The sequence below is a fragment of the Aulonocara stuartgranti genome (assembly GCF_965226115.1).
Source record: "Aulonocara stuartgranti genome assembly, chromosome: 8".
In the NCBI taxonomy this organism is placed as follows: domain Eukaryota; kingdom Metazoa; phylum Chordata; class Actinopteri; order Cichliformes; family Cichlidae; genus Aulonocara; species Aulonocara stuartgranti.
Window position 1 is genome coordinate 17,902,598 of NC_138959.1, and position 22,199 is coordinate 17,924,796.

General features: G+C 40.9%; 1 protein-coding gene and 1 long non-coding RNA gene across 2 annotated transcripts; one reads left to right on the forward strand and one right to left on the reverse strand.

Annotated features, from left to right (window-relative positions):
- Positions 1-532: 532 nt before the first annotated feature.
- LOC309713426 lies at positions 533-4,164 on the reverse strand. The gene is made up of 4 exons (XR_014278582.1): positions 4,057-4,164; positions 1,659-1,844; positions 1,393-1,565; positions 533-948 (listed from the first exon to the last, which is right to left on the reverse strand). It is a non-coding gene; the product is annotated as an uncharacterized lncRNA (long non-coding RNA).
- Positions 4,165-7,165: 3,001 nt separating this feature from the next.
- On the forward strand, positions 7,166-12,307 carry LOC309713425 (heparan sulfate glucosamine 3-O-sulfotransferase 2-like). The gene is made up of 2 exons (XM_082545059.1): positions 7,166-7,813; positions 10,952-12,307. Exons 1-2 carry the CDS (start codon positions 7,317-7,319, stop codon positions 11,568-11,570), a joined length of 1,116 nt encoding a protein of 371 aa, XP_082401185.1. The 5' UTR covers positions 7,166-7,316; the 3' UTR covers positions 11,571-12,307.
- Positions 12,308-22,199: the final 9,892 nt, after the last annotated feature.

Here is a 22,199-nt window from a genome sequence, read left to right on the forward strand (position 1 = left end):
GCCTCTCGCCCTATGACAGCTGGGATAGGCTCCAGCACCCCCCGCAACCCTGAAAAGGATAAGCTGAAGCGAATGGATGGACTATAGAAATGCAAACACTGGAAAATTTGCTTTTGTAATTTTGTAGATAAATAAAAAATTAAAAGCAATTTTCATAAATTTATAACCAACAGGTGTAACATTACAAAGCTCATGTCAAGTCCCACCTTAAATCCTATAAAGTGAAGTTATTAAGAATACAGTTCAAATCAATCATTGTATTAAATATTAATGGTTCTAAGAGGGTAAAGTCTTATTCTCTTCTGTTTGCTCCTTATCTTTACCTCACCACTAGGTTTACAAATCTCAAGAGTTCTTGAATGGACAGTATTTACATGAATTTAGCTTGTTTCATCAGCTAATATATGAATACAATGATTTCGACCAAAGGTTCATCAAGCACTTTAACATAATGTTTTTGGACATGCTAGCATGTTGACATTAGCCTTGTGTACTGTGAATGAGGAAGTCTAATAGATGACAACAGAATCAGTTTAAGCCTGGATCATAAAATTCCTTTATTAAGCCATGGTAGGGCTACATGTGATGCAACCTTTCTGTACATTTGAATGAGCAGAATGTGTCACGAGTCAAGCTACAATGTTTTGTTCAGTAACAGAGCAACAAATAAGCTAATTGATCAGCCACAATGGAAAGGAAAAAGTATAAATAATGAGCAATTAAATTCATGCAGACTCATTAATAATATAGTACAATCGGACCGAAGCTGAGTAAGCAATTTACAAACGTCAGTCCTAGAGGAAGTGTCTAAGCAATTATTTAAATTTATGCAGATTATTTTTGGTTTTTTTCACTTTTTGTCTTTTCTTTTTTTCCTGATTTTGTGGTCTTTTCTTGAGGATCTTTCTTTGATTTGTTTCTTTGCCAGAATTTTCCTGGGAGGTTCAGCTGCAAAAAATAAATAAATAATGAATGCATCGCAGTTAGTACAGGGTAAATTAAACAACAACTAATACTGCTGAAATTACTGCAGGCAGTGAGAGTGTTCCCATTGGACATGTGTAATTTGGAATATCAGAACTTTGATCCAACTGCACTGTTCAAATATTCCAAATGGGAAGATCTTATATGCAAGCTTAGATTATTTGGCTCATATTACAGAAAACATCTGGTGGAAACTGCTGTTTCCACCTCTGCCTGTGGGCGTGAACATACAACAACATACTGACCACCTGGCACACAGAGCCAGTGTGAAGATACCAATATAGTCTGGTCTGTATTATTGTTGACCAATACATGTAAAAATGATGCAAATCCAGATGAATCCATGTTTATTTGTATCTGCGTATCCAGCACTTTTTGCTTAAAAAACAACGTAACTTGTGTAATTACCTCTTCGCAGACCATCTTCTTTGCCTTTTTGTTGCAAGGACATGACAGAAGTCCTTTCTTCTCATAAAACAAACAGTTAACAACGAGTTTGTTGTCCATCTTTCTGTTATGTGGCACAGTGTAGTTTGGGTCATAGGTGTGATGCAAGGCCACCACGATCACCTTTTTATCTCCTTTGAGACAGACAAACAGAAAACACGAGTGATAACGTGCAGAAAAAATACCAAAACAAACAAAACACTTATCATAGATTGTGGTGTGTTTACCTGAAATGTTTGATAAAGCTGAATTTATGTCCGTCTCAAAACGACTGACAATGGGAACGAAGACAATAACAGCCTCACTATCATCAGCTTTCTCCACTTTTATTGCTCCTCGTTTGAAGAGTTTTTTGAGAAATTTCTCATGAGAGCCCATCGTCTGTCCATCAACATGTGAATAAATTGTTACTTCTGTTGGAAGAAAAAAATGAATAGCATCAGATTTCAGATTATTCAAGGCCCTGTTGTTCTACTCTAGGATCCCAGAGATCAGGGAGTCTCAAAAGTACACACAACTCTTATACTTAGCAATTTAATCTTTTGTATGACTTTTCACTTTCCAAGATGAAATAATGTAAAAGCAAGGAAAAAATTAAATAAGTGGCAGAATTTACTGTAACATAGGCAAAGATAACTGGAAATACAATACATAAATATAATTGTAACAAGCTTGAAAGTCAATATTTGGTATGACCGCCGTTATTCTGCAACAAAGTCTGAACTCTCTTAGTCAGCTTTCTCTTCATTTGTACAGTTAAATAGTTCTCCAGACTTCTTGAAAGACATTCAAAGCTCTTCTTTGGATGATTCTGTCTTTTTTCTGTTCTCTGCCAAGATGATCCCACACTGCTTCAATAATGTTGAGGTCCAGGCTCTCGGGAGGCCAATCCATGACAGATGCTGTTCTAGTGTGTATTTTTCTTTGGAGTATTGTAGTAGTGTATTTTCTAATGTGCTTTTACTACATTGGCAGTGTTTGGGATCATTGTCGTACTGAAAAATGAAGCTGTTTTAAAACAGTGCTTTCCAGATGGAGAATCAAAGTCTGATGCCACTTTTCTACAATTCTAATTGCATCAATTTTGACAAGACCCCCAACACCAGGGGCTGAAACGCAGCCCTAAATCATGACAGAGCCTCCACCATGCTTTACAGATAAATAGATACAACTCACCGTTTCACCTCCTTTTCAATTTTAAATCATGCTTTTTATTTGTTTTTGTTTTTTAATGTCTCTGTAAAGCACTTTGAATCACCTTGTTGTTGAATTGTGCTATATAAATAAACTTGCCTTGCCTCCTGACCTCCTCCATGATTTGATAATGATTTGAACCAAAAATTTCAAATTTGGTGTTACGTTCCTTTAAAAGGGGTCCAGGTGATAAGGGAAAGTAACAAAATTTGATTTTGAATTTGAAAAGTGTCCGGGTCAGAAAAAGGAGACAGAGGCAAAATTGTTAAATTAAAGAGTTTTATTAAAGTTTCTATTTATAACTCAACTAAAAGAGACGGGCAAGCCGCTATCACCATTTAAGGAAACAAACAAAAACTCAGGCATCGGTAAGTTAACTGAAAAGCAAAGAACAGTTTAGTGACCAAACACACTCCTCTCCACCGAGCAGGAGCAAGCAATCACAAAATACAGCTCACTAGCTGCAACCACCAAACACACACAGCTCTCTGGCACCAGAGCTCACCTTTCTCTGGGCTTAAATACCTTTAGTTGCTGATGTGAGTCAGCTGTACAAAAGAAAAAGATGGCACCTAAGGCATGAGATGATAGGACACACCCACACAGGCAACTGCTAGGGGTGTAACATTTGGATTCATCACTCCATTAGACCTGTTGCAGCTGATTTTCAGTCCAGTTCTTCAGTAATTTAGCATACCTCAGCCTTTTTTTCTCTATATGCCTTAGAGTAGATGGAACAACTGAGGAGCCAGATGGATCTCTCAGGTCATGTGTCAGGTCTTGGCTGGATTTTTTTTCCTGTTTTAAAGGTATGACTTTCAGATACTCATCTTCCTGTTGTATATAGGTTTTGCCGCATATTCTTTTGTCCTCCACTCATGTAACAAGTTTTTAGGCAGTCACATAGTTGGTGCAAAAATGCCATTTTATGTTGTTTAAGCTGAGTTATCTTTGGCGTGTTTCAAGGATTAAATTAACAAAATGGGAACAAATGCTGTGTTTTGGAACAGGCACCTATTAACAAGATACAGTGACTTTATTTGCTTCGCTTTCTTTATGTGTTGGCATAACACCAGTACATCTCTTGAGTTAGGTGCCTTGTTAATGCTTGCTAATGCTAATAGGTCGGTGTTAGGTGGCATAAACAAAGCTTTCCAAATGGTCAGCTACAAAGACTGGACTGAAAATGAGTGAAAAGCAGCTACCGTCAAAAGAGAGTTATGGCTTAAGACCACTTAAGACCAAAAAAGAAAATACATGAAATCACAGCTCTTTGGAACAAAATTTAAAGAAACGGGGAGGCCCAAGACTTTTGCACAGTATTGTAGTTTCACTTTCACACATATATTCTATAAAACAATTTATTCAAGCTCCTTGGTGGTAGTAACCTATTTCTGATTAGAAATTATATATATAAGCAGTTAAACTTACTTTTATTCATGTTGTTGTTCTTCCGTTCACTGCTAGCCTCTGATACAGGAACCTGACGCTGAGGACTTGCTTTCGTTTTCACTTGCGATCTTATCTGTTATGGCGCACTTTGTAATGCCAAAGTGTGGCCGGCAGATGTCAGTGTTGTGTCATTGCTGGGCATGCTGAAAGGAAATAGATGTCATGTAGAAATGTTATCCAGTGATCCTTATATATTTGACAGCTGGAGAAAACTGGATGCCCTTTTTAACCCCTAAAAAAGGCATGTTGAAAAAGAAGGGAATTTGAAGACACAAAAATACACCAGACCAGTTGCAGTGCATGATGCCACCTGCTAAAAATCTGGAATCAGTCCTTCAGCTGTGTTCAGAATGGCAATTTGCATGTCTGAAGTCAAGAATAAATTCTTCCTTTCAAGCCGTATATTAAAAAAGAAGATAAAAATGTTGTTAATTGGCCTCCTGATATACAAGCAACACTGTGTGACTACATGTTTGTCACTTAACAAAACAGTTCTGTGTGTGCACTTTTTTTTCCAAAGAGGGTGTGAACGGAAACTGTGGGAGTGATTCTTCACCCATCTGTAATATAAAGTTGCCTGGCTCATCTGTATCTTCCCCCAGTGTCTGATCGGAGTCAGGACAAGCCGAGGAACCCTCCCTCCAGGCTTCGCTTGCCTCTGACAAATGAGCCGTGCCTCTGATGGAGTGAGTGGTCATTGGCACCCGTATTCAGTGAGCTCCCAAAGACAATCAAACACTTTAAGAAATATGTTGTGCATTTACAGACACATCATTCATTCCTTAAACATAGATCATGACTCATGCTGTCAAGCCTGACACCCCCACCGCTCTCTCTGGAATCTCAAATCTAAATATGAGTCTTAGTTAAACTGAATGGCTAAGGAGGGGAATGTCTCACTCTTAAATTTTCTCCTGGAAAGCCCGGGTGGTCTTTCATATCTTTTTTTTCCTTAAAAAAATGGCACTGACTAGATTGTTCCACATTGCACTTCTGTCATAGTTTATATCAGTCAAAAAAAAGTTGTCCTTCTCTGTAATGAGCTAGAACAAGATAAACCGTATGTTCAGTAAATGAAACTGAGGTTAAACTGATTTTCCTCAACAATATTTTTGATTGTTCCACTGAAAAGTCAAGCTGTGCACACGGCAGAGGTGATTATAACGTTTAATCACTGCGCCCCATCGCTGAGCATAGCAGGCTTCTCACCCCGAGGTTTGATTTACCCGCCCTCTTCCTGAGGAAAAATCTCATTCACTAGACGGATTGCTAAGCGGGTCTCTCCAACCAGCCCCTATAAATCATTCTTTAATCAGAGGCTTCTCAGATTGGGCGCAGACACCCGCAGGAGCACCACTGTGACACCTCAACTCCTCCCCATGCGTCTCTGCAGTCCGGGGAGCTTTCATCCTCTTCTTTTTCCACTGTGAGCTTGTCTGCATTTGTTTTTGTCATCAGGAAGTGTATGACCACACAACGATGCTTTAATGCCTACTTGCTACAAGGAGAGGGGAGGTCTAACAAGATCAGGAACAAGACTACTGATATAGAAGCTGGGAAACAATACAAGGAGCAAAGTGGACAACTAAACCAGTCCAAAGAGGCCCTGAGACCACAGAAAGTCCAGTCTTACAACATGTGTCATATTGCAAATATTGGTATCGATCCCATACCAAGTAAATACAGGGACAGTATTGTTGATACCAATATCGATACCGATACTTTTAACCTATGAAGGCAGCTTATGTATGAGAGAGCAGTTGTTATGATTTATGACATAAATCATCATGAATTTGCAAATTCTGAACACATGTTAATGATCACTAAATCACTGTGAGTTTGGCTTTTCACAATAATTAGTTAACACATTAAAAAACACCTTTTCAGCTTTTCATGTATTTTGAAAGTAGGGTTTATTTGTTTGTTGAGACCTGAAATGTAAATGTGTGTGGGTCAACTTCTGTTTTTACAGTGTGCTATAGGCTATAAATAAAATAGGCCTGGCAGTCAACACAAAAAGGCTACATACTTAACTTAGAGGATGGATACAAAGTATCGATCCACTCGTGCTAGTATCAAGCTGATGCAAATATCAGCGTTGGTATCAATAGTATCAATATTTGGATCAATCTGCCCACCCCTACAGCCAGATTGTGCTAATGTAAGGAAACTTTTAATTGGGAATTCAGGACACAACACGAAAGTTCAGATGGCATGACAAGTTGGATCATGCTTTATCAAATGAACGAAGACCAGAATAGTTATAAGACATCAGTCTCACATAGTCCTTTTTTAACTTAAAAGTGAAACTGATTATTAGTAGGTGGTGATTAATTTTCCCAGTAATGGAGTGTGAGGTAAATTCTCACATTGGGACTTTAGAGAGTTGATTTTATCCAACCTTCTGAACACTCGAATGACTCTCTGCTGACTGGATACAGTTTTAAGGTCATGAACCATAAAAAAATGGGGGGGGGGGGGGGGGGAAACCCAACTGTGTTCAGTGTGTTTAAATTTAACCGCATCAGAAGAGATTGAACCAGTGCTGTGATTGGTCCAACAGGAAGAGCAAAGCTTGCTGGATCTTAAAGTGTTAAATTATAGATATTTAAAGATATTTTTACTCTCGTGTTTTCCGGTGTGTTGGTGTAAATCAGCTCTAATACTATTGATTTTATTAACAAAAATGTTTCACTTTACGTTAATAAAGTGCTTCAAATATTAATACTTACAAACATTCTGTATGTTTACCTTTAAATGAACAAAGAGTCGACTAGGTGCTTAGATGTTAGTATGAAACGTGATAAAAGGTAAAGTGAGATGAGCAAGTGGAGACAGATGAATACTTTTTATCTTTTCTTTTTTTTTTTTTTTTACCATTTTTAATGCAAAGACACCGTGACGTCACTGTGTGGAAATATTTTTCTGTCGCTCAGCCGGTTTGGAGCTGACAGTCCGCTCAAGTTGCCAGAGAGCGCGCACAGCTTTTGCATCCTTGCGTGATGGCCACGGACGCGTCCAGGAGTTTTAAAATAGGATGGCTTCGCAACTCGGTGCGCAGGGGAAGATACCTTTTCAGGTAAGGAGCTGAAGCGATGGGACTCAGATGGACTGTGGTAACAGACTTGAAGTCTGCTGTTTTTCTTCTTTAAAGCCCGTGGAGCCGCTAAGACAATCATAAAAGGACGGAACGCAAAAATCAATTAAAAAAATCATGCACTGTTCATACTCATGGAGAGATGGCATGCGTGCTCCTCTTCGGTCGACTTCTCCCCTTCTCACACCGGCTCAGAGGAACGTCCATCTGCTTGTTATCCCTTTTCCTTTCATATTTATTCTACTGCGCTCTATTCCCTGACGGTGCCATCATGCAAACGTCAGGTGATCCGACGCCCAGCTGTCAGCGAGCAGATGGAGCCAAAAGGCGCCTTCAGAAATCCCTCTCCTGCCTTTTACCGTCGGACGCGAGGTTGAGCGCTGTTGAGGCGTCTCGGTTGAAAGCCGACCAAAGACCCCATTTCGCTCATCACACCGCCGGGAACGGCACGCCCAGCCCGCCTATGAGCAATTTAAAGTTCGGCAATAAAAAGTTACCAAATGCCATCATAGTCGGTGTGAAAAAGGGAGGCACGAGAGCCGTCCTCGAGTTCATAAGAATACATCCGGATGTGCGCGCGGCGGGAACCGAAACACACTTCTTCGACAGGAACTATGACAGAGGCCTGGAGTGGTACAGGTAAGACAACGTGTGTCTCACCTGTGCAGGTGCGTGTCCATCTGCTCCACAAATCCCGCAATTTATCAGAAATCATAGTAATAAGTAGGAAATTACACCAGATTGGACTTCAGTCAGCTTTTATTGCACAACATCTGACTTTAAGATTCTTGGTTAAAGTGGTTTTAGCTTAACTAATTTAACTAGTTTATGTAATCTAGAAACTGGTCAAAGAGCAGCCTTTTCTCGTGGCTGCTGCTCCCGCAGAGACCCACGAGTGTGTCTGGAAATTTGTGGCTTCTAGTCAGCTGTGCTTGCATAATTCTGCATATCTGATTAGGCCGTTTCTCTCCCACCAAACTAAATGTTAATGATAGTAAATTATGGAGAATGATACACTATATTTCCAGCTTCGTTTTCTAAAAGGTCATAACGATTGCAGGCCAATATAACCGTGTGCCTTCACATGGTACATAGGGAATTACAGTGGAATTCAGGTAAGCGGTGTAGCGCCTCATTTTCTTCTGTTTTATGCCTGAATCTGTTTTCTCCCCTCCGTCCTGGTCTAAATTCTGCAGTGGTTAAATTTACTTACATTTCCTACAGAGAAAAAAAATTGAAAAGGTAAGGAATCATGGGGGGAAAGAGACAATATAATATAATAACAGAATGTAAAATCATCTGATTTCCCTAAAAAAATCAGTGATAAATATGAACCCTCTGTTTTGGTGCTTCTTTGTGTATATCAGACTTGGAGCTGGGTAAACATGCTGGATGTGTTTTCTGCAGTTTATTGACTCACTTCAAGCTTTATTGCAGGGAAGTTCTGAGGAATGTGCTGTGTTTATACTGGCAGGAGAGTGGCGCGCTCTCTCTCTCCCTTTTTATTCTTCTTTTGACATACTGTAGAGCAGTTCATCAAATTTCTCATAAAATCCAACCTCTGGAGGCGAACAGTGCAAACAGCGTCCTGCATGCCCGCTGTAACTCCTAGACATCTCAGCTGTAGTCGTGTTTGTTTATTATAATATTTAAACAAGACAGCCATGAAAGGGAATTATTTATTGATTTTTCAAATGCTACCCAAGGCACCTTAAACTACAAGGGGCACTCAGACAGCGCATCCTCAGCCAAGGTCAGTGCTCCATTTCACAAGTTAAAAGGAAGCGATTCAAATCTGCTCCAAAATTTAATGGGTTCTTCCTTTGCCCGTGCCCCACCAATTCTCCGAGTTTCATGATTTTCACCTTGGTAGTTTATTGGGGGGGGGTAATCTTTCTGACTGGTGATCAAACTGTACTGATCACCTACATCCTCAGCTCTCACCCTGGTGGAGGGACAAAGTGCATCCCTAACAAACTGCTTCGATTGACTGATGATCAAACCGAATAGCCATAAATTAAACATGCACATAATTGCACAGATTTAGAGGAAGAATATGTATGCAAACACAAGTTTATCTGATGATAAAATGAAAAAACATGCATACAGTAACTCTCATGCATACAGTAACTCTCATGCATACAGTAACAGACGAGCAATTACGCAGAGATGCGCTCTCGTATTTATCCCCCGGTTCTTTCAAGAGCATTTCATGTTAATGATAGACTGTCATGTAAGCTGCAGGAGGGATGTGTATCAGTAGTATTATATAATAATTACAGACTCAAAGTATCTCCACTAATTGGCACTCTTCACAATGGTTGGCAGTTGAAGCCCTTTTATCTCAGAGATGTGTCTTCCAGATGTGAACCCTCGCCCATTACTGCAGGTTGATTGTCAGCTGTCAAAGCTGTTGAGAAAAGGTCAGACGCCGATTGCTTTCAAAATAAAACAGCTGCTTCCCGGAAGCTTCCTTGTAAACATTCGTTCATAAATCAAAATGAACGGTGTGGACTGTCACCTTGAATTTGCTAATTGATTGTGCCACAAACATGTTTTTTTTCAATGTCTATGCAAAGGCAAAAATAACAAGAAGAAGGACTAAAGATGTCTGAAGTGATCTTACTAAGCATCAGATGGTGGCTTGGTTGGCCATGTCTCTACAGCTGAGACAAATTTGCTGTCAATTTTGATGTTGTCATATGTCCACGAGCTTGTTAGTATTATTGCCGTTTATTTATTTATTTATTTTTTAGATTTTAACATTCTTTGAAAAATTGCAGCTAATGATAGAATAAATACAACCTCAGATCACTTAAATGGATGGTTTGAAAGAAGAGCCTTAACAGAAACATAGACTGTATATAAAAGATGGATGTAGACAACATGATATCACCCACTGGCTTTTTGATGCCATCTTGACAAGCAAGGAGTTGCTCTGACTGAAAAATTGAGGAAATTGCCCCAAATCCACACCAAAAAGATCCTTTGTCAGATTTTTGTTTAATGTAAATGCGCCACAGCAATAAAGAGTGAAAACTAGTCATATAACTGATCAGAAAATATTTCCTAAGGTTTTGAATCAAATTTGAGTCTTATAGACTGTTAATAATAAAAAGAGAGAAGTCACCCTCGTGACCACTGGAAAAAATACAGGTTTTGAAATGGATTAGTTGGGGAAACAACAGAAGTGAAATAAAGATTAGCAAATTAATTGACAATGAAAATAATCATTAACTGCTCTCTCCTCTAGAACTTCCAATCAATCTTCAAGTTTTTCTCAGCGAAGCCCTGCTTGTTCATATCACCTCTGTAAAGAATGGCCTAGTTTGAAGAAGTCACCGAACAGAGTCGCTGCTATACGTGTTCTGTTTGCATTCGTGGTGATTTATTACTCCTGAAACATTCAGGCCTGATGCACAGGAGAGCTGTCTGTGAGACAAGTCTCCAGTGACAACAGACTACTACAACTTTGCTTCAGTGCTCCTATTATGATTTTCATCAAGAAATTGAGTTCACGGCCAAACCGAAGCTCACTTAGGGTAGCTTTATGCCTTTACAACTCACTTGTGTAATCCTGCCCTAAATAGATATGTTACATAGATTTTTTTCTTTACTTTGACAAAGGAAATGGAAGGGCATTGTGACCTTTCCTTTGAACCTGTTAGCTTTTAAGGTTGCTTAAGCGCTCAAATGTTTAGTATTTTTTAAAAGAAATCCTAAATTAAATGAATGTAAATGAGAAATGTCTATTCTGTGTTTTCATCTTTCATTCAGAGGTTTAATGCCAAGAACTCTTGAAAGCCAAATCACAATGGAGAAGACACCGAGCTACTTTGTGACAAAAGAGACACCACACCGGATTTCTACCATGTCCCAAGACACCAAGCTCATAGTGGTGGTGCGAGACCCCGTCACTCGAGCAATATCGGACTACACTCAGACGTTATCCAAAACGCCGGACCTGCCGAGCTTCCAGGACCTGGCCTTCAGGAATCAGAGCCTGGGAATCGTTGACATGTCCTGGAACGCCATTCGGATCGGCTTGTATGCTTTGCACCTTGAAAACTGGCTCCACTACTTCCCTCTGGCTCAGATCCATTTTGTGAGCGGAGAGCGTCTCATCACAGACCCAGCAGGGGAGATGGCTCGGGTGCAGGACTTTCTTGGGCTGAAACGCATCGTCACCGACAAACACTTCTATTTCAACCGCACCAAGGGTTTTCCCTGCCTTAAAAAGCCGGAGAGCAGCGGCTCGCCCCGCTGCCTTGGCAAGTCAAAGGGGAGGACTCATGTGCAGATAGACCGAGACGCTATTGAGCAACTGCGAGACTTCTATCGACCTTATAATGTCAAGTTCTATGAAATGGTGGGGCACGACTTTAAGTGGGAGTAGAGGTTCGAGATGTATGTTTACGTGGTGCTGGAAAAACTTAGCTATTCCAAAAATGTTCTTTTAAAGTGGTTTGCCTTCAGTAATGTGTCAAGGCTAAAGTGAATAGCTAACTATCAGCAGTCTCTAGACAATTTCCGAGCGAAGCAGCCGAGGCAGTACTTTCCTTTGAAGTGACTCTAATGAACAGAGTAAAATCTAAGACGACATTGCTTTTGCACTTGTAATGATCAGTTACCAGCATCAGCACCCTGTTTGTTGCCAGATATAGGCATCATTTTCAGATTTCCGTTTGTGTTACTCTGTATTATTGCTGACTTTATTGCTGACTGCTTCATAAAAAAAAAGAGAGAAAATTCGAAGGGAAGGGGATTAGTTCCTTTTAAAATCTGCTTGACTAATCAAAGTAGAGTTTGAAAGCAAGCCCTTGGAAAATGTCAGTGAAGTCTTCAGGGAGAAGAGAATTAAGCTGCACCACTGTGGCGGTAGATCTAAAATGTAAAGCCATAAGGCAAGTATGAACCACCTGATATTACTTACTCTTCATTTTTTTTCAAAAAGTGAAAGATATTTTCTTCCGTTCTTTCCGACATGAAGCAGACATGTGCTGTAACGAGCATTTCACTCTGTACTCCGTGCTTTGTTTCCAAATCCTGGTTTATGTTTTTGTTGCAGAAGTATTTAATCACTGCGTTAATCACAATGCTTGTTCATAAACTTCATTAAATGAAACGGAAGCACAATTTATGAGATTATTAATTCTGTTGCTTCTAAAGCACATGCTGTACACTGATAAATTGCATTTTGTAAAAAAACAAAAAAACATCCTATTTTCTGCTTTTGCTCGATGTTTCGAAAACAACACACCAAACGTGGAAAATTCACACGGCTCTTTCCCCCCCCACATTCCTCCTTTTCACATCTAGTTTGTATAGTTATGTTTTAGACCACCATCCTTTGAGGTTTATTGCATTCTGTAAGGTTTGTTGTGTGCCTCTGTGGTGGGAGGCGCATGAGTGGGTGTAGGTGTGAGGAATTTCAATCACTTTTCAAAGACAAAGCAGGGAACACCTATTCGTGGCGGGTTATCAAATAGATTCCGGGGCTGCATGTCACAAGATTGCAGTGAAAAGTTTGGATTTGGCTACAAGCTATGAATACTAACGCCAGACTGTCTGAGCTTGAGCCAGATTGATACACTGCTGCAAAATAAAGGAAGAAAACACTTTGTAATACATGAACAGTGAGTATGATTTGAAGCACTGTGTAATGTATGATGAGGTGTTCAGGTTCCATATCACAAAGGACAATATTGTGGGTCTTGTGTGTGGTAATGTATCCTTACTGTTGCATTAACTGTGCCATTAGCCATATCTTAGTGGAAGGGAAGAAGACTAGCTGTATGGCAATAACTAGCTTTTCTTGTTTTTCATGTTATCAAACGAGGTGCTACATAGTGTGGTGGTTTACATTTGCCTAAAAAGCAAACAATCCCCAGTCTAATCTTGGGAGGAGACAGAGATCTTCTTGGGATTGTGTGAGGAAGGGCATCCAGTGTAAAACTGTGGGGATTTGTTGTGAATAAGGGAGCTGAAAAAAGTAATCTCCCAATAATGTTATCAACCGATTACAAGGCAGAAAAAAAAGGGTGGTGCAGTCATAGGCTGTATGTAAAAGATGGACAAAAGATAGTGACATCATCCAGATTAGTGAAGTCGTATTTTGAAACTTCAACTTGTACTTCCTGAGGAGTGGATCTGACTGGAAACTGGACACTGCAAACAACTACAGCCCAATTTATCAGTGGACCGATGTTACCGATCGATATCAGATATTTACTGATCTATAGATGCCTGCGTTTATAAATAAAAATTAAAAGTAAAGAAGAGACAAGAGGAACTCCTTTCAACCATGTTATGAGCGTTAATGTTGCACAGTTTGTCCACTGGAGGGCACTCTGCAAAATAAAACACCAATAAGCGCAGTCAGACAAAACGTAAATGAGTAAATAAATAACTATAAATAACAAATGTTAGAAAATCCATCTGTTTCTGTCGCAATGAAAAAATATGAGCAGATACATCGAAGTATCCGATTTTTAAATCACTGAAAAATCAGAATTGTAGTAACAACTTAAACTATTACTACTTTCAGTACACCTTTCGAAACTACAGTTGCACGGTGCATCACAGAAATGTGTTTCTTTATGGGCACAGATTTTTTTTTTTTTAAATAATCAAATTAAAGATGGGTTTTCAATAGTTTAAGAGTTCTGAGACATGAAGTGGAGCTATGTAGCGCACCATGCAGAGGTGGGAAAATAATCAAGTACAAATACTTTCTTAAGCCTTGATTATACTTTTGCTGTCAGTGTGTTCGCTAGAGCCCACTCAGGTCTGAGTGACGTAAAGTTTGACATCAGACAGTGAGCGGACGTCCGCATGCCCGCCTGTTTTTGTGACCTGTGGAGAATTTACATTACAATGCGTCAACCATGCATCCGCTCAGGCGGCAGACTTCAAAGAAGTATATCTGGAATGATTACCCGGTCTTCAGGCCTCCAGCTGTCTGCATCTGCAAAAGAGGATAATCAAAGCTTTATTGTACTTTTCAGGTATTTTTACTTTGCTTGACTATTTATTTGTCTGTCAGCTTTTTACTTTTACTCCCTGCATTTTAACAAAAAGATAACTCTACTTTCTACATTAACAAAAAAGGCTTGTTACTGTACAGGGTGGGCCATTTATATGGATACACCGTAATAACATGGGAATAGTTGGTGATATTAAAGTCCTGTTTGTGGCACATTAGTATATGTGAGGGGGCAAACTCCTCAAGATGGGTGGTGACCATGGTGGCCATTTAGAAGTCGGCCATCTTGGATACAACTTTAGTTTTTTCAATAGGAAGAGGGCCATGTGACACATCAAACTTATTGATGTCACAAGAAAAACAATGGGGTGCTTGGTTTCAACGCAACTTTATTCTTTCATGAGTTATTTACAAGTTTCTCTTTGTTCACAGCCATTGACATGTCGAAGAGGTTAACGCGTGAGGAGCGGATCGAAAGTGTGTTGATATCTGGTGAACGCAGTAACCGGGTCATTGCAGCAGATTTCAATGCAAGACACTCTACGAGACCACCCATCTCCCATGCTACAGTTAGCAAACTGCTTGCTAAGTTTCGTGAAACTGGTTCAGTGTTGGATTTGCCAAAATGTGGATGCAATAAAACTGTCACTAATGAAGAAACATCAGTGGCTGTCCTAGCTTCATTCAGCAAGAGCCCACAGCGTAGCACTCGCTGCATGTCACTGGAGAGTGGCATTAGTCGAACATCCCTTCTTCGGATATTAGCTGCTCACAAATGGCACCCTTACAAACTCCAGCTACTGCAGCATCTCAACGAGGATGACCCAGATCGGCACACAGAATTTGCAGAATGGGCAAAACAAAAATTGGAACAGGACCCTCAGTTTACGCCGAAGATTTTGTTCAGTGATGAGGCAAACTTTTATGTGAATGGTGAAGTTAACAAACAAAACCACCGCTATTGGTCTGGCACTAACCCACATTGGATGGATCCCTCCAAGACTGTTGGCACAACAAAAGTGATGGTTTGGTGTGGTATATGGGGTACAACGATAGTGGGTCCATTCTTCATCAATGGAAACCTCAAGGCCACTGGATATTTGAAATTGCTACATGATGATGTGTTTCCCTTTTTATGCACTGAAGCTGGCACGTTCCCTGAGTTTTTCCAGCAAGATGGTGCACCACCACATTATGGGTGCCAGGTCCGAGCATTCCTAGATGAACAGTTTCCTGGAAAGTGGATTGGTTGTCGTGGGCCAGTTGAATGGCCCCCAAGGTCTCCTGATCTGACCTCCGTGGCACTGACCTCCCACATCATGAAGACCCTGGAAAGGCTCATCCTGGACCAGCTGCGACCCATAGTAAGACCACATCTGGATCCCCTTCAGTTCGCTTATCAGCCTCGTCTCGGAACAGAGGACGCCATCATCTACCTGCTCAATCGTGTCTACACCCATCTGGACCAGCCGGCGAGCACTGTGAGGGTCATGTTTTTTGACTTTTCCAGTGCTTTCAACACCATCAGGCCGACCCTCCTGGGTGATAAGTTAGCAGCGATGCAGGTGGATGCTTCTCTGGTGTCCTGGATTGTTGATTACCTGACAGGAAGACCACAATATGTACGTCTCCCACAGTGTGTGTCTGACAAGGTGATTAGCAACACAGGGGCACCACAGGGGACTGTCCTCTCCCCCTTCCTCTTCACCCTCTACACCACAGACTTCAGCCACTGCACAGAGACCTGCCATCTTCAGAAGTTTTCTGATGACTCTGCGGTGGTTGGATGCATCAGCAGGGATGATGAGACAGAGTACCGGGCTGTGGTCGACTCCTTTGTCACGTGGTGTGAGCAGAATCATCTGCAGCTCAACGTGGCAAAGACCAAGGAACTGATCGTGGACTTCAGGAAGACCAGGAAACACTTGACCCCTGTTTCAATCCAGGGGGTCAGTGTTGACATTGTGGAGGACTATAAATACCTTGGAGTACACATTGACAATAAACTGGACTGGGCTAAAAACACCACAGCACTTTACAGGAAGGGCCAGAGTCGTCTCTATTTTTTGAGGCGACTGAGGTCCTTCAACATCTGCCAGAAAATGCTGAGGATTTTCTATGAGTCTGTGGTGGCCAGTGCGATCCTCTATGCTGTTGCATGCTGGGGGAGCAGGCTGAGGGTCGCAGATGCCAACAGACTTAATAAACTGATCCGTAAGGCCAGCAATGTTGTGGGGATGGAGCTGGACTCCCTCAAGGTGGTGTCGGAGAGGCGGATGCTGTCCAAGATAAAGACAATGTTGGATAACACCTCCCACCCACTCCATGACATGTTGGTCAGTCACAGGAGCTCGTTCAGTGAGAGACTGAGATTACCGAAAAGCACCACTGAACGACACAGGAAATCATTCCTGCCTGTGGCCATCTCCCTGTACAACGCATCCACTTAACACACTGTTTGCTGCTACAGCTACACATGTTTCTTTTCCAAATATTTATTTATAAGTGACTTATGTATGTATGTATGTATATATATGTATATATTGTACTATTCTTAGTTAGTGTATTGTCTGTCTTGTCTTAATGTTGGTTTAAAATGGAGCACTGTAACAAAAAATCATTTCCCCCAGGGATCAATAAAGTATTCTGATTCTGATTCTGATTCTTAGACTTTTATCTTTGGGGTCATCTGAAGGCAATTGTCTATGGTGTGAAGATATGAGATGTGCAGCACCTGAAACTACGGATACTGGATGCCTGTGCTGGCATTTCTCCTGCGGTGTTGCTATCAGTGTGTGAAGAGTGGGAGAAGAGGGTTGCATTGACAATCCAACACAATGGGCAGCATATTGAACACATTTATAAGTGGTCAGAAACTTGTAAATAACTCATGAAAGAATAAAGTTACGTTGAAACCAAGCACACCATTGTTTTTCTTGTGACATTACCAATACGTTTGATGTGTCACATGGCCCTCTTCCTATTGGAAAAACAAAAGTTATATCCAAGATGGCCGACTTCTAAATGGCGACCATGGTCACCGCCCATCTTGAGGAGTTTGTCCCCTCACATATACTAATGTGCCACAAACAGGACTTTAATATCACCAACCATTCCCATGTTATTACAGTGTATCCATATAAATGGCCCACCCTGTAGGTTATATGCATTTGAGGGGCCTTGTTGATCGTTTTGTATCGCTGGGTGCCTTCCTCACATCAAACTGTTTTGAACCTAAATGGAGGAAACAGTTACCCAATCTTACTGGTGTATCCATCATCGGTCCTTAAAGAGACTTACAACCAGTTTTGGGACTAACGCGTTATTAAGTAACGCGTTACAGTAACTACGTTATTATTGTGGTAACGAGCACGGTAACTAGTTATTATGCCAAAAACGGGAACGCGTTAGTCATTACTGGGATTTAAATAGGCTCATTATTCGTTACTTCGTGTGGTGGCTATCGTGGAGCTTCCACAGATTCAATAACATTAGCAAGTGGTGGAAGCCAGCAGGTGGATGAAGGAAAAGGGAGGCAAGAGGAGAGACCCGAAGCAGCCACCGATCTGAGTATCAGGTGAACTGAACTTCAGGTAAGAAGTTATGACCTGCAGTGTATCTGAGTCACATATAAACCAAGTTTAGGTGGAGTTTATTTTCGTTATGCTGACTTTTTCGTACTGCGTACTAGCTAGCATGACGGAGTTTCTATACAGCTGGGTGGGTGCTATGTTACTGATGTTGAACTTTATTTTGTTCATACGGTTAATTATTAGAGTTGCCAACCGTTCCCTAAAAAACAGAATCGTCTCGTATTCAGAGAAAATATTACGGGTTTTGTATTGAGGTGAAAAGGAACATTTTGTCCCGGACTTCAGCTACAATGAAAAAGACACAAAGCTGGAGTTATTCTGTGTTTATGCTGCACAGCTGCCTCTTCTTCTCTCATTCTCTCCCCCCTCACTCTCCTGTTTCTACTTCAATCATGAAACTTATCAATGATCAGCTGATTGGCTTTTCTCTTTTGTTTATTTATCGCCCACTTTGCGCCAGAAAGAGGAAACCAGCGGATGTCGCGCTAAACAACAGCAGCACGTTTAAGCTTGATCAGCTGTTGTTAGAATTTATTTATTACTTTCTAGTATCACCTGATGTTTGCTGGAGCCACAGCTGTAAAGCTGCTGGTCAGGATGTCGGTTTGGATATGTGGTGAGAGGGAAACATGAAGATGAAACCAGGAGATGTCCTTACTGAATCATCAGAGCTGTGATGGAGAAACAGGTTTACCTTTTAGGTGACATGAATGAGTTGAAGGGAAGTTATGAACTGTTTCTGAGAGACAAATAACCCCAGGATCCTTTTTTTACTTAGCTGACAGCTGGTAACTGTGCAGGGGCGGGTCTAGCAAAGTGTTGCCAGGAGGGCCATGTAGGGCATTAACAGGGAGAGGGGAAATACTTTTCTTTCTTATTTTCATTTAAAATGTCTAGCTTTTAAAAAAATAATTATCTGAGTCTTACAACAAACGATTGATAGATTGATGCATATATACCATCAGAACAGTGTACATCACTGTCACAACAGCGTTTGTTTTCATTCAAAGGCTTTATGATTTTTCCTATAATGGCAGGCCGGTCTCTAGTCAAATTCCCCGAGATGATTTTTTTTGTCCCAGTCCAGCCCTGTATGCAGCTCATCTGCAGTCTGGTGTTGCCTACATCTTCCTATTCAGAAGGCAGAATTTCTGAGTTCTGAGTACAATCGAAAGCACCACGACTGCATTTTTTGTGTTGGATGTAAAAAGCAGGCTAGAATCATGCGGCGGTCAACGACGGTCCAGGCGTGGGATTTCTCTCGTGGAAATGTGCACATTATGTTTTTTCCTTTCTATTGGTAGGTGGCACAGTGCACTTGTGGCAAGTAAGCAAGTTAGAAGACTGGCAGTCTGGCTGGGTATCCAGTTACGGAAGCAACACATTAACAAGAGAATTCTGAGTAAAACCAAAGTTATTTTCCCTAGTAACTAGTTACTCTGAAAGTAACGAGTAACTTGAAGTAACTGAGTTACTTTTGATAGAAGTAACTAGTAATGTAACTAAGTTACTAATTTAAAGTAACTTACCCAACACTGCTTACAACATATGCAGGGAACACGACAGCAAAGCAAAGACATGTCTGTAACAGAGAAAAATACCATGAGTCACATGATGATAGAAAATGAATATAGGTTTTATCAAGAATCTCCAAAGTGATTTGGGGTCAAACCAAATGTTTTGTTCATGGCTGGCTGGTTATTTACTGCTTGTCTTGGTTTTGTTGTTTGTTATTGATCAGCACAAATACTGCCATCTAGTCTGTTTTGGTTACAGTTATCGGCTCTAGTTTATTTTGACATGATCATACAATTAATATGATGTTTTTTAACATCACAATTACATTCAAACAACTATAACATGTATACAATGTTTTAAAGATGAATCACTCCTCAAGATTTTAAGAGCACAGTTGTTTGCTTGTCCCTTAACACTGACCTGTGAATCATTCAAGCATTAAAAGAGGCACCAAACCAGGACATTAAACTGTGTTGTGTCAAATCATAACAGACAACTTAGCAAAGAACCCATTTTAAATTGCATCTTTAGGCGCTCTGTTACCAGCAACCTGTCACATTCCTTTAGGTAAATCTTTGCAAAATGCCAAACTTAACAGGTTGACAGGGGAAAATAGTGTTTTTACACCAATAAGGTGATTCCTAAACAACTTTTAGCTAAAAAGTGGTCAAAAGTTAGGAGTTAGGTAGGTGCAGTTAGGTCCTTAACAAGGAGAAAGAAACACAGCAAAGACCAGACACAGGACCTGAGAGGTGCATCTGGACCTTCAGTTGATCCATCTACTGTTCACTCATCAGAAAAGGTCTCAGTCGAAGGGTGACTCTCAAGAAGCCATTCTTAAGGAAGAGAAACAAGGGGGAAAGGCTGAGCTGTGCCAAATTACACTATAACCACATTGAAAATCAGTTGCAACTGCTCTGATGGAGTGAAGAACTGAAATTTTAACATTTTTCAAATTGCCTTAAAAATGTATGGAGGACGTCAGTAGAGAGGCAGAACAGTGAGTATTGCACTGTCACGGTTGGAGCTGCATTTCAGCTGGTGGTGCTGGAGATCTTGTCAAAATTGACAGAATTATGAAAATAGGAAAGTACAATTTTGATCCGCCATCCAATCAAATACAATCTAGAAAACATCTGATTGCAACATGGAGCATGACAGTGATCCCAATCCCAAACCGCCAGTGCAGTAAAATCATACCTGGACAGAAAAACACACAATGGGACACTATTAGGCATGGATTGGCCTCCTCAGAGGTCGGACCTCAAAGTTACTAAAGCCCCGTGGGACCATCCTGATAGAAAATGTGTCCAGACATCTCTGCTTATGCCTATGTTTCCATGTTTCAGTAAATCACTGCCCCTAATTCCTATTTTCCCAGCTAAATATAAATAAATGAGGGTTGGCTTTTGCACAGTACTGTAGACAGAGAGTTTGGCTGACAAGCTCATAAACAGCTACTTCTTCACCATTTTATGTGTTTCTTTTAATATCACAATTTAGACATATAGGATCATCAAGAACTAATCCTCATTAATAACAGTTTTCGCACCCAGCGAAAATATAGACCTCACTGCTCCTCTATCTACATACCTCAGAAGAAGCCAGATACTTTTATCTGTTTGAATGCTTCATCTGAAGCACTCATGAAATTTGCATTTAACAGTGTATCCTTTGAAGATTTCCTTGTGTTTGACATGAGAAAATCCAGAAAACTGAGCTCAGGGAACATGTTTTTGTCTTCACTATATGTTACAACTGTCATTCTCCTCATTCCTTACCGCTTCTGCAAATGGTCACAGAGCATTGTTAAAAGAAAAAAAAAAAAAGACATGAAAGATGCTCCACTCTCTGTGACACCCCCCCCCCCCCCCCCCCCCCCAACCCAGACGACTGCCTTTCTCTCTGTGTGTCTTTCTCTCTTTCTCCTCACAGCCGCCTCTGCCTGTCCTAACATTCATTAAACCCGCACGACCTCCAGGTGGGGGAGTAGCCGGTCTGGCTGCACCACCTCCGGCGCATCTCTTGTCATCATGTTTGCAAGCGACTCATTTCTGTGGCTTAAAGAGCACGCACAGGTGAGCGTCTATCCAGTCGTCACTGTGAGCAGCAACTCTATATGTTACACAGGGGTCCTAATTAGGCTTGAGGGCTGGAGGAAAGCAATCCCTAGAACCAGCATCAGCCAGACTCTGATTAGACCCTGCTAGCAAAAACGGCTCTCTGGAGAATGCTGGCAGGTCAGATCTCTTCTTCTTCTTTCTCTCCCACACTTGCTCTCTCTCTCTCACACACACACACACACACACACACACACACACACACACACACACACACACACACACACACAGCTTTTCTTTTCCAACAGGAAATCTCCCAGGACCCAGTCCATGCAAATCACGAAATCCTTTGCATTTTGTAGCACTACGATGTGACCTATTTGCACTCGAGCTAATGGGGCGCTTGTTAAGCTTAATGAGTATTTGTTAAAACTGATGAGTGATCATGTTGATTAATATTTCTGTCTTGTTGCTGTAAAACAGAGAGTTTTCAAACAAATCATAAAGCAAGGTTATGTTTAATGTGCTGGGTGATCAAACAGTTGTTATTTTCCCCACCCTCTATAGCAGATTTCAAATCACTCCATCCCCCCCGCGGAGCTTCCTGGTAATTATTAAACACTCAAAATACCTGAAGGAGCTGAAGGGGTCGGTAAATACGTCAACACGCTGTTGATAAGCACTAGTTATTGCTCAGACTAATAACAAGACTTCAAGGACAGGCGTAGACGCACCATGTTCTTTTTTATCTCCCGCTCTCCAAGGAGAGTTGTAGGAAGAGGCTTAGAGTATTTGCTGTAATAATTTGGTGATCTGATATTGATTAAGGCTAAAAGCAGCAGTGCTGTTTTTAATGTAGGGATGAAAAT

Excerpts from the sequence above, each read along its gene's own strand:
- LOC309713425 (XM_082545059.1), top strand. The coding sequence starts at position 7,317 with ATGGCATGCGTGCTCCTCTTCGGTCGACTTCTCCCCTTCTCACACCGG. Across the intron at positions 7,814-10,951 it reads AGAGGCCTGGAGTGGTACAG|AGGTTTAATGCCAAGAACTC; the intron begins GTAAGACAACGT and ends TCTTTCATTCAG.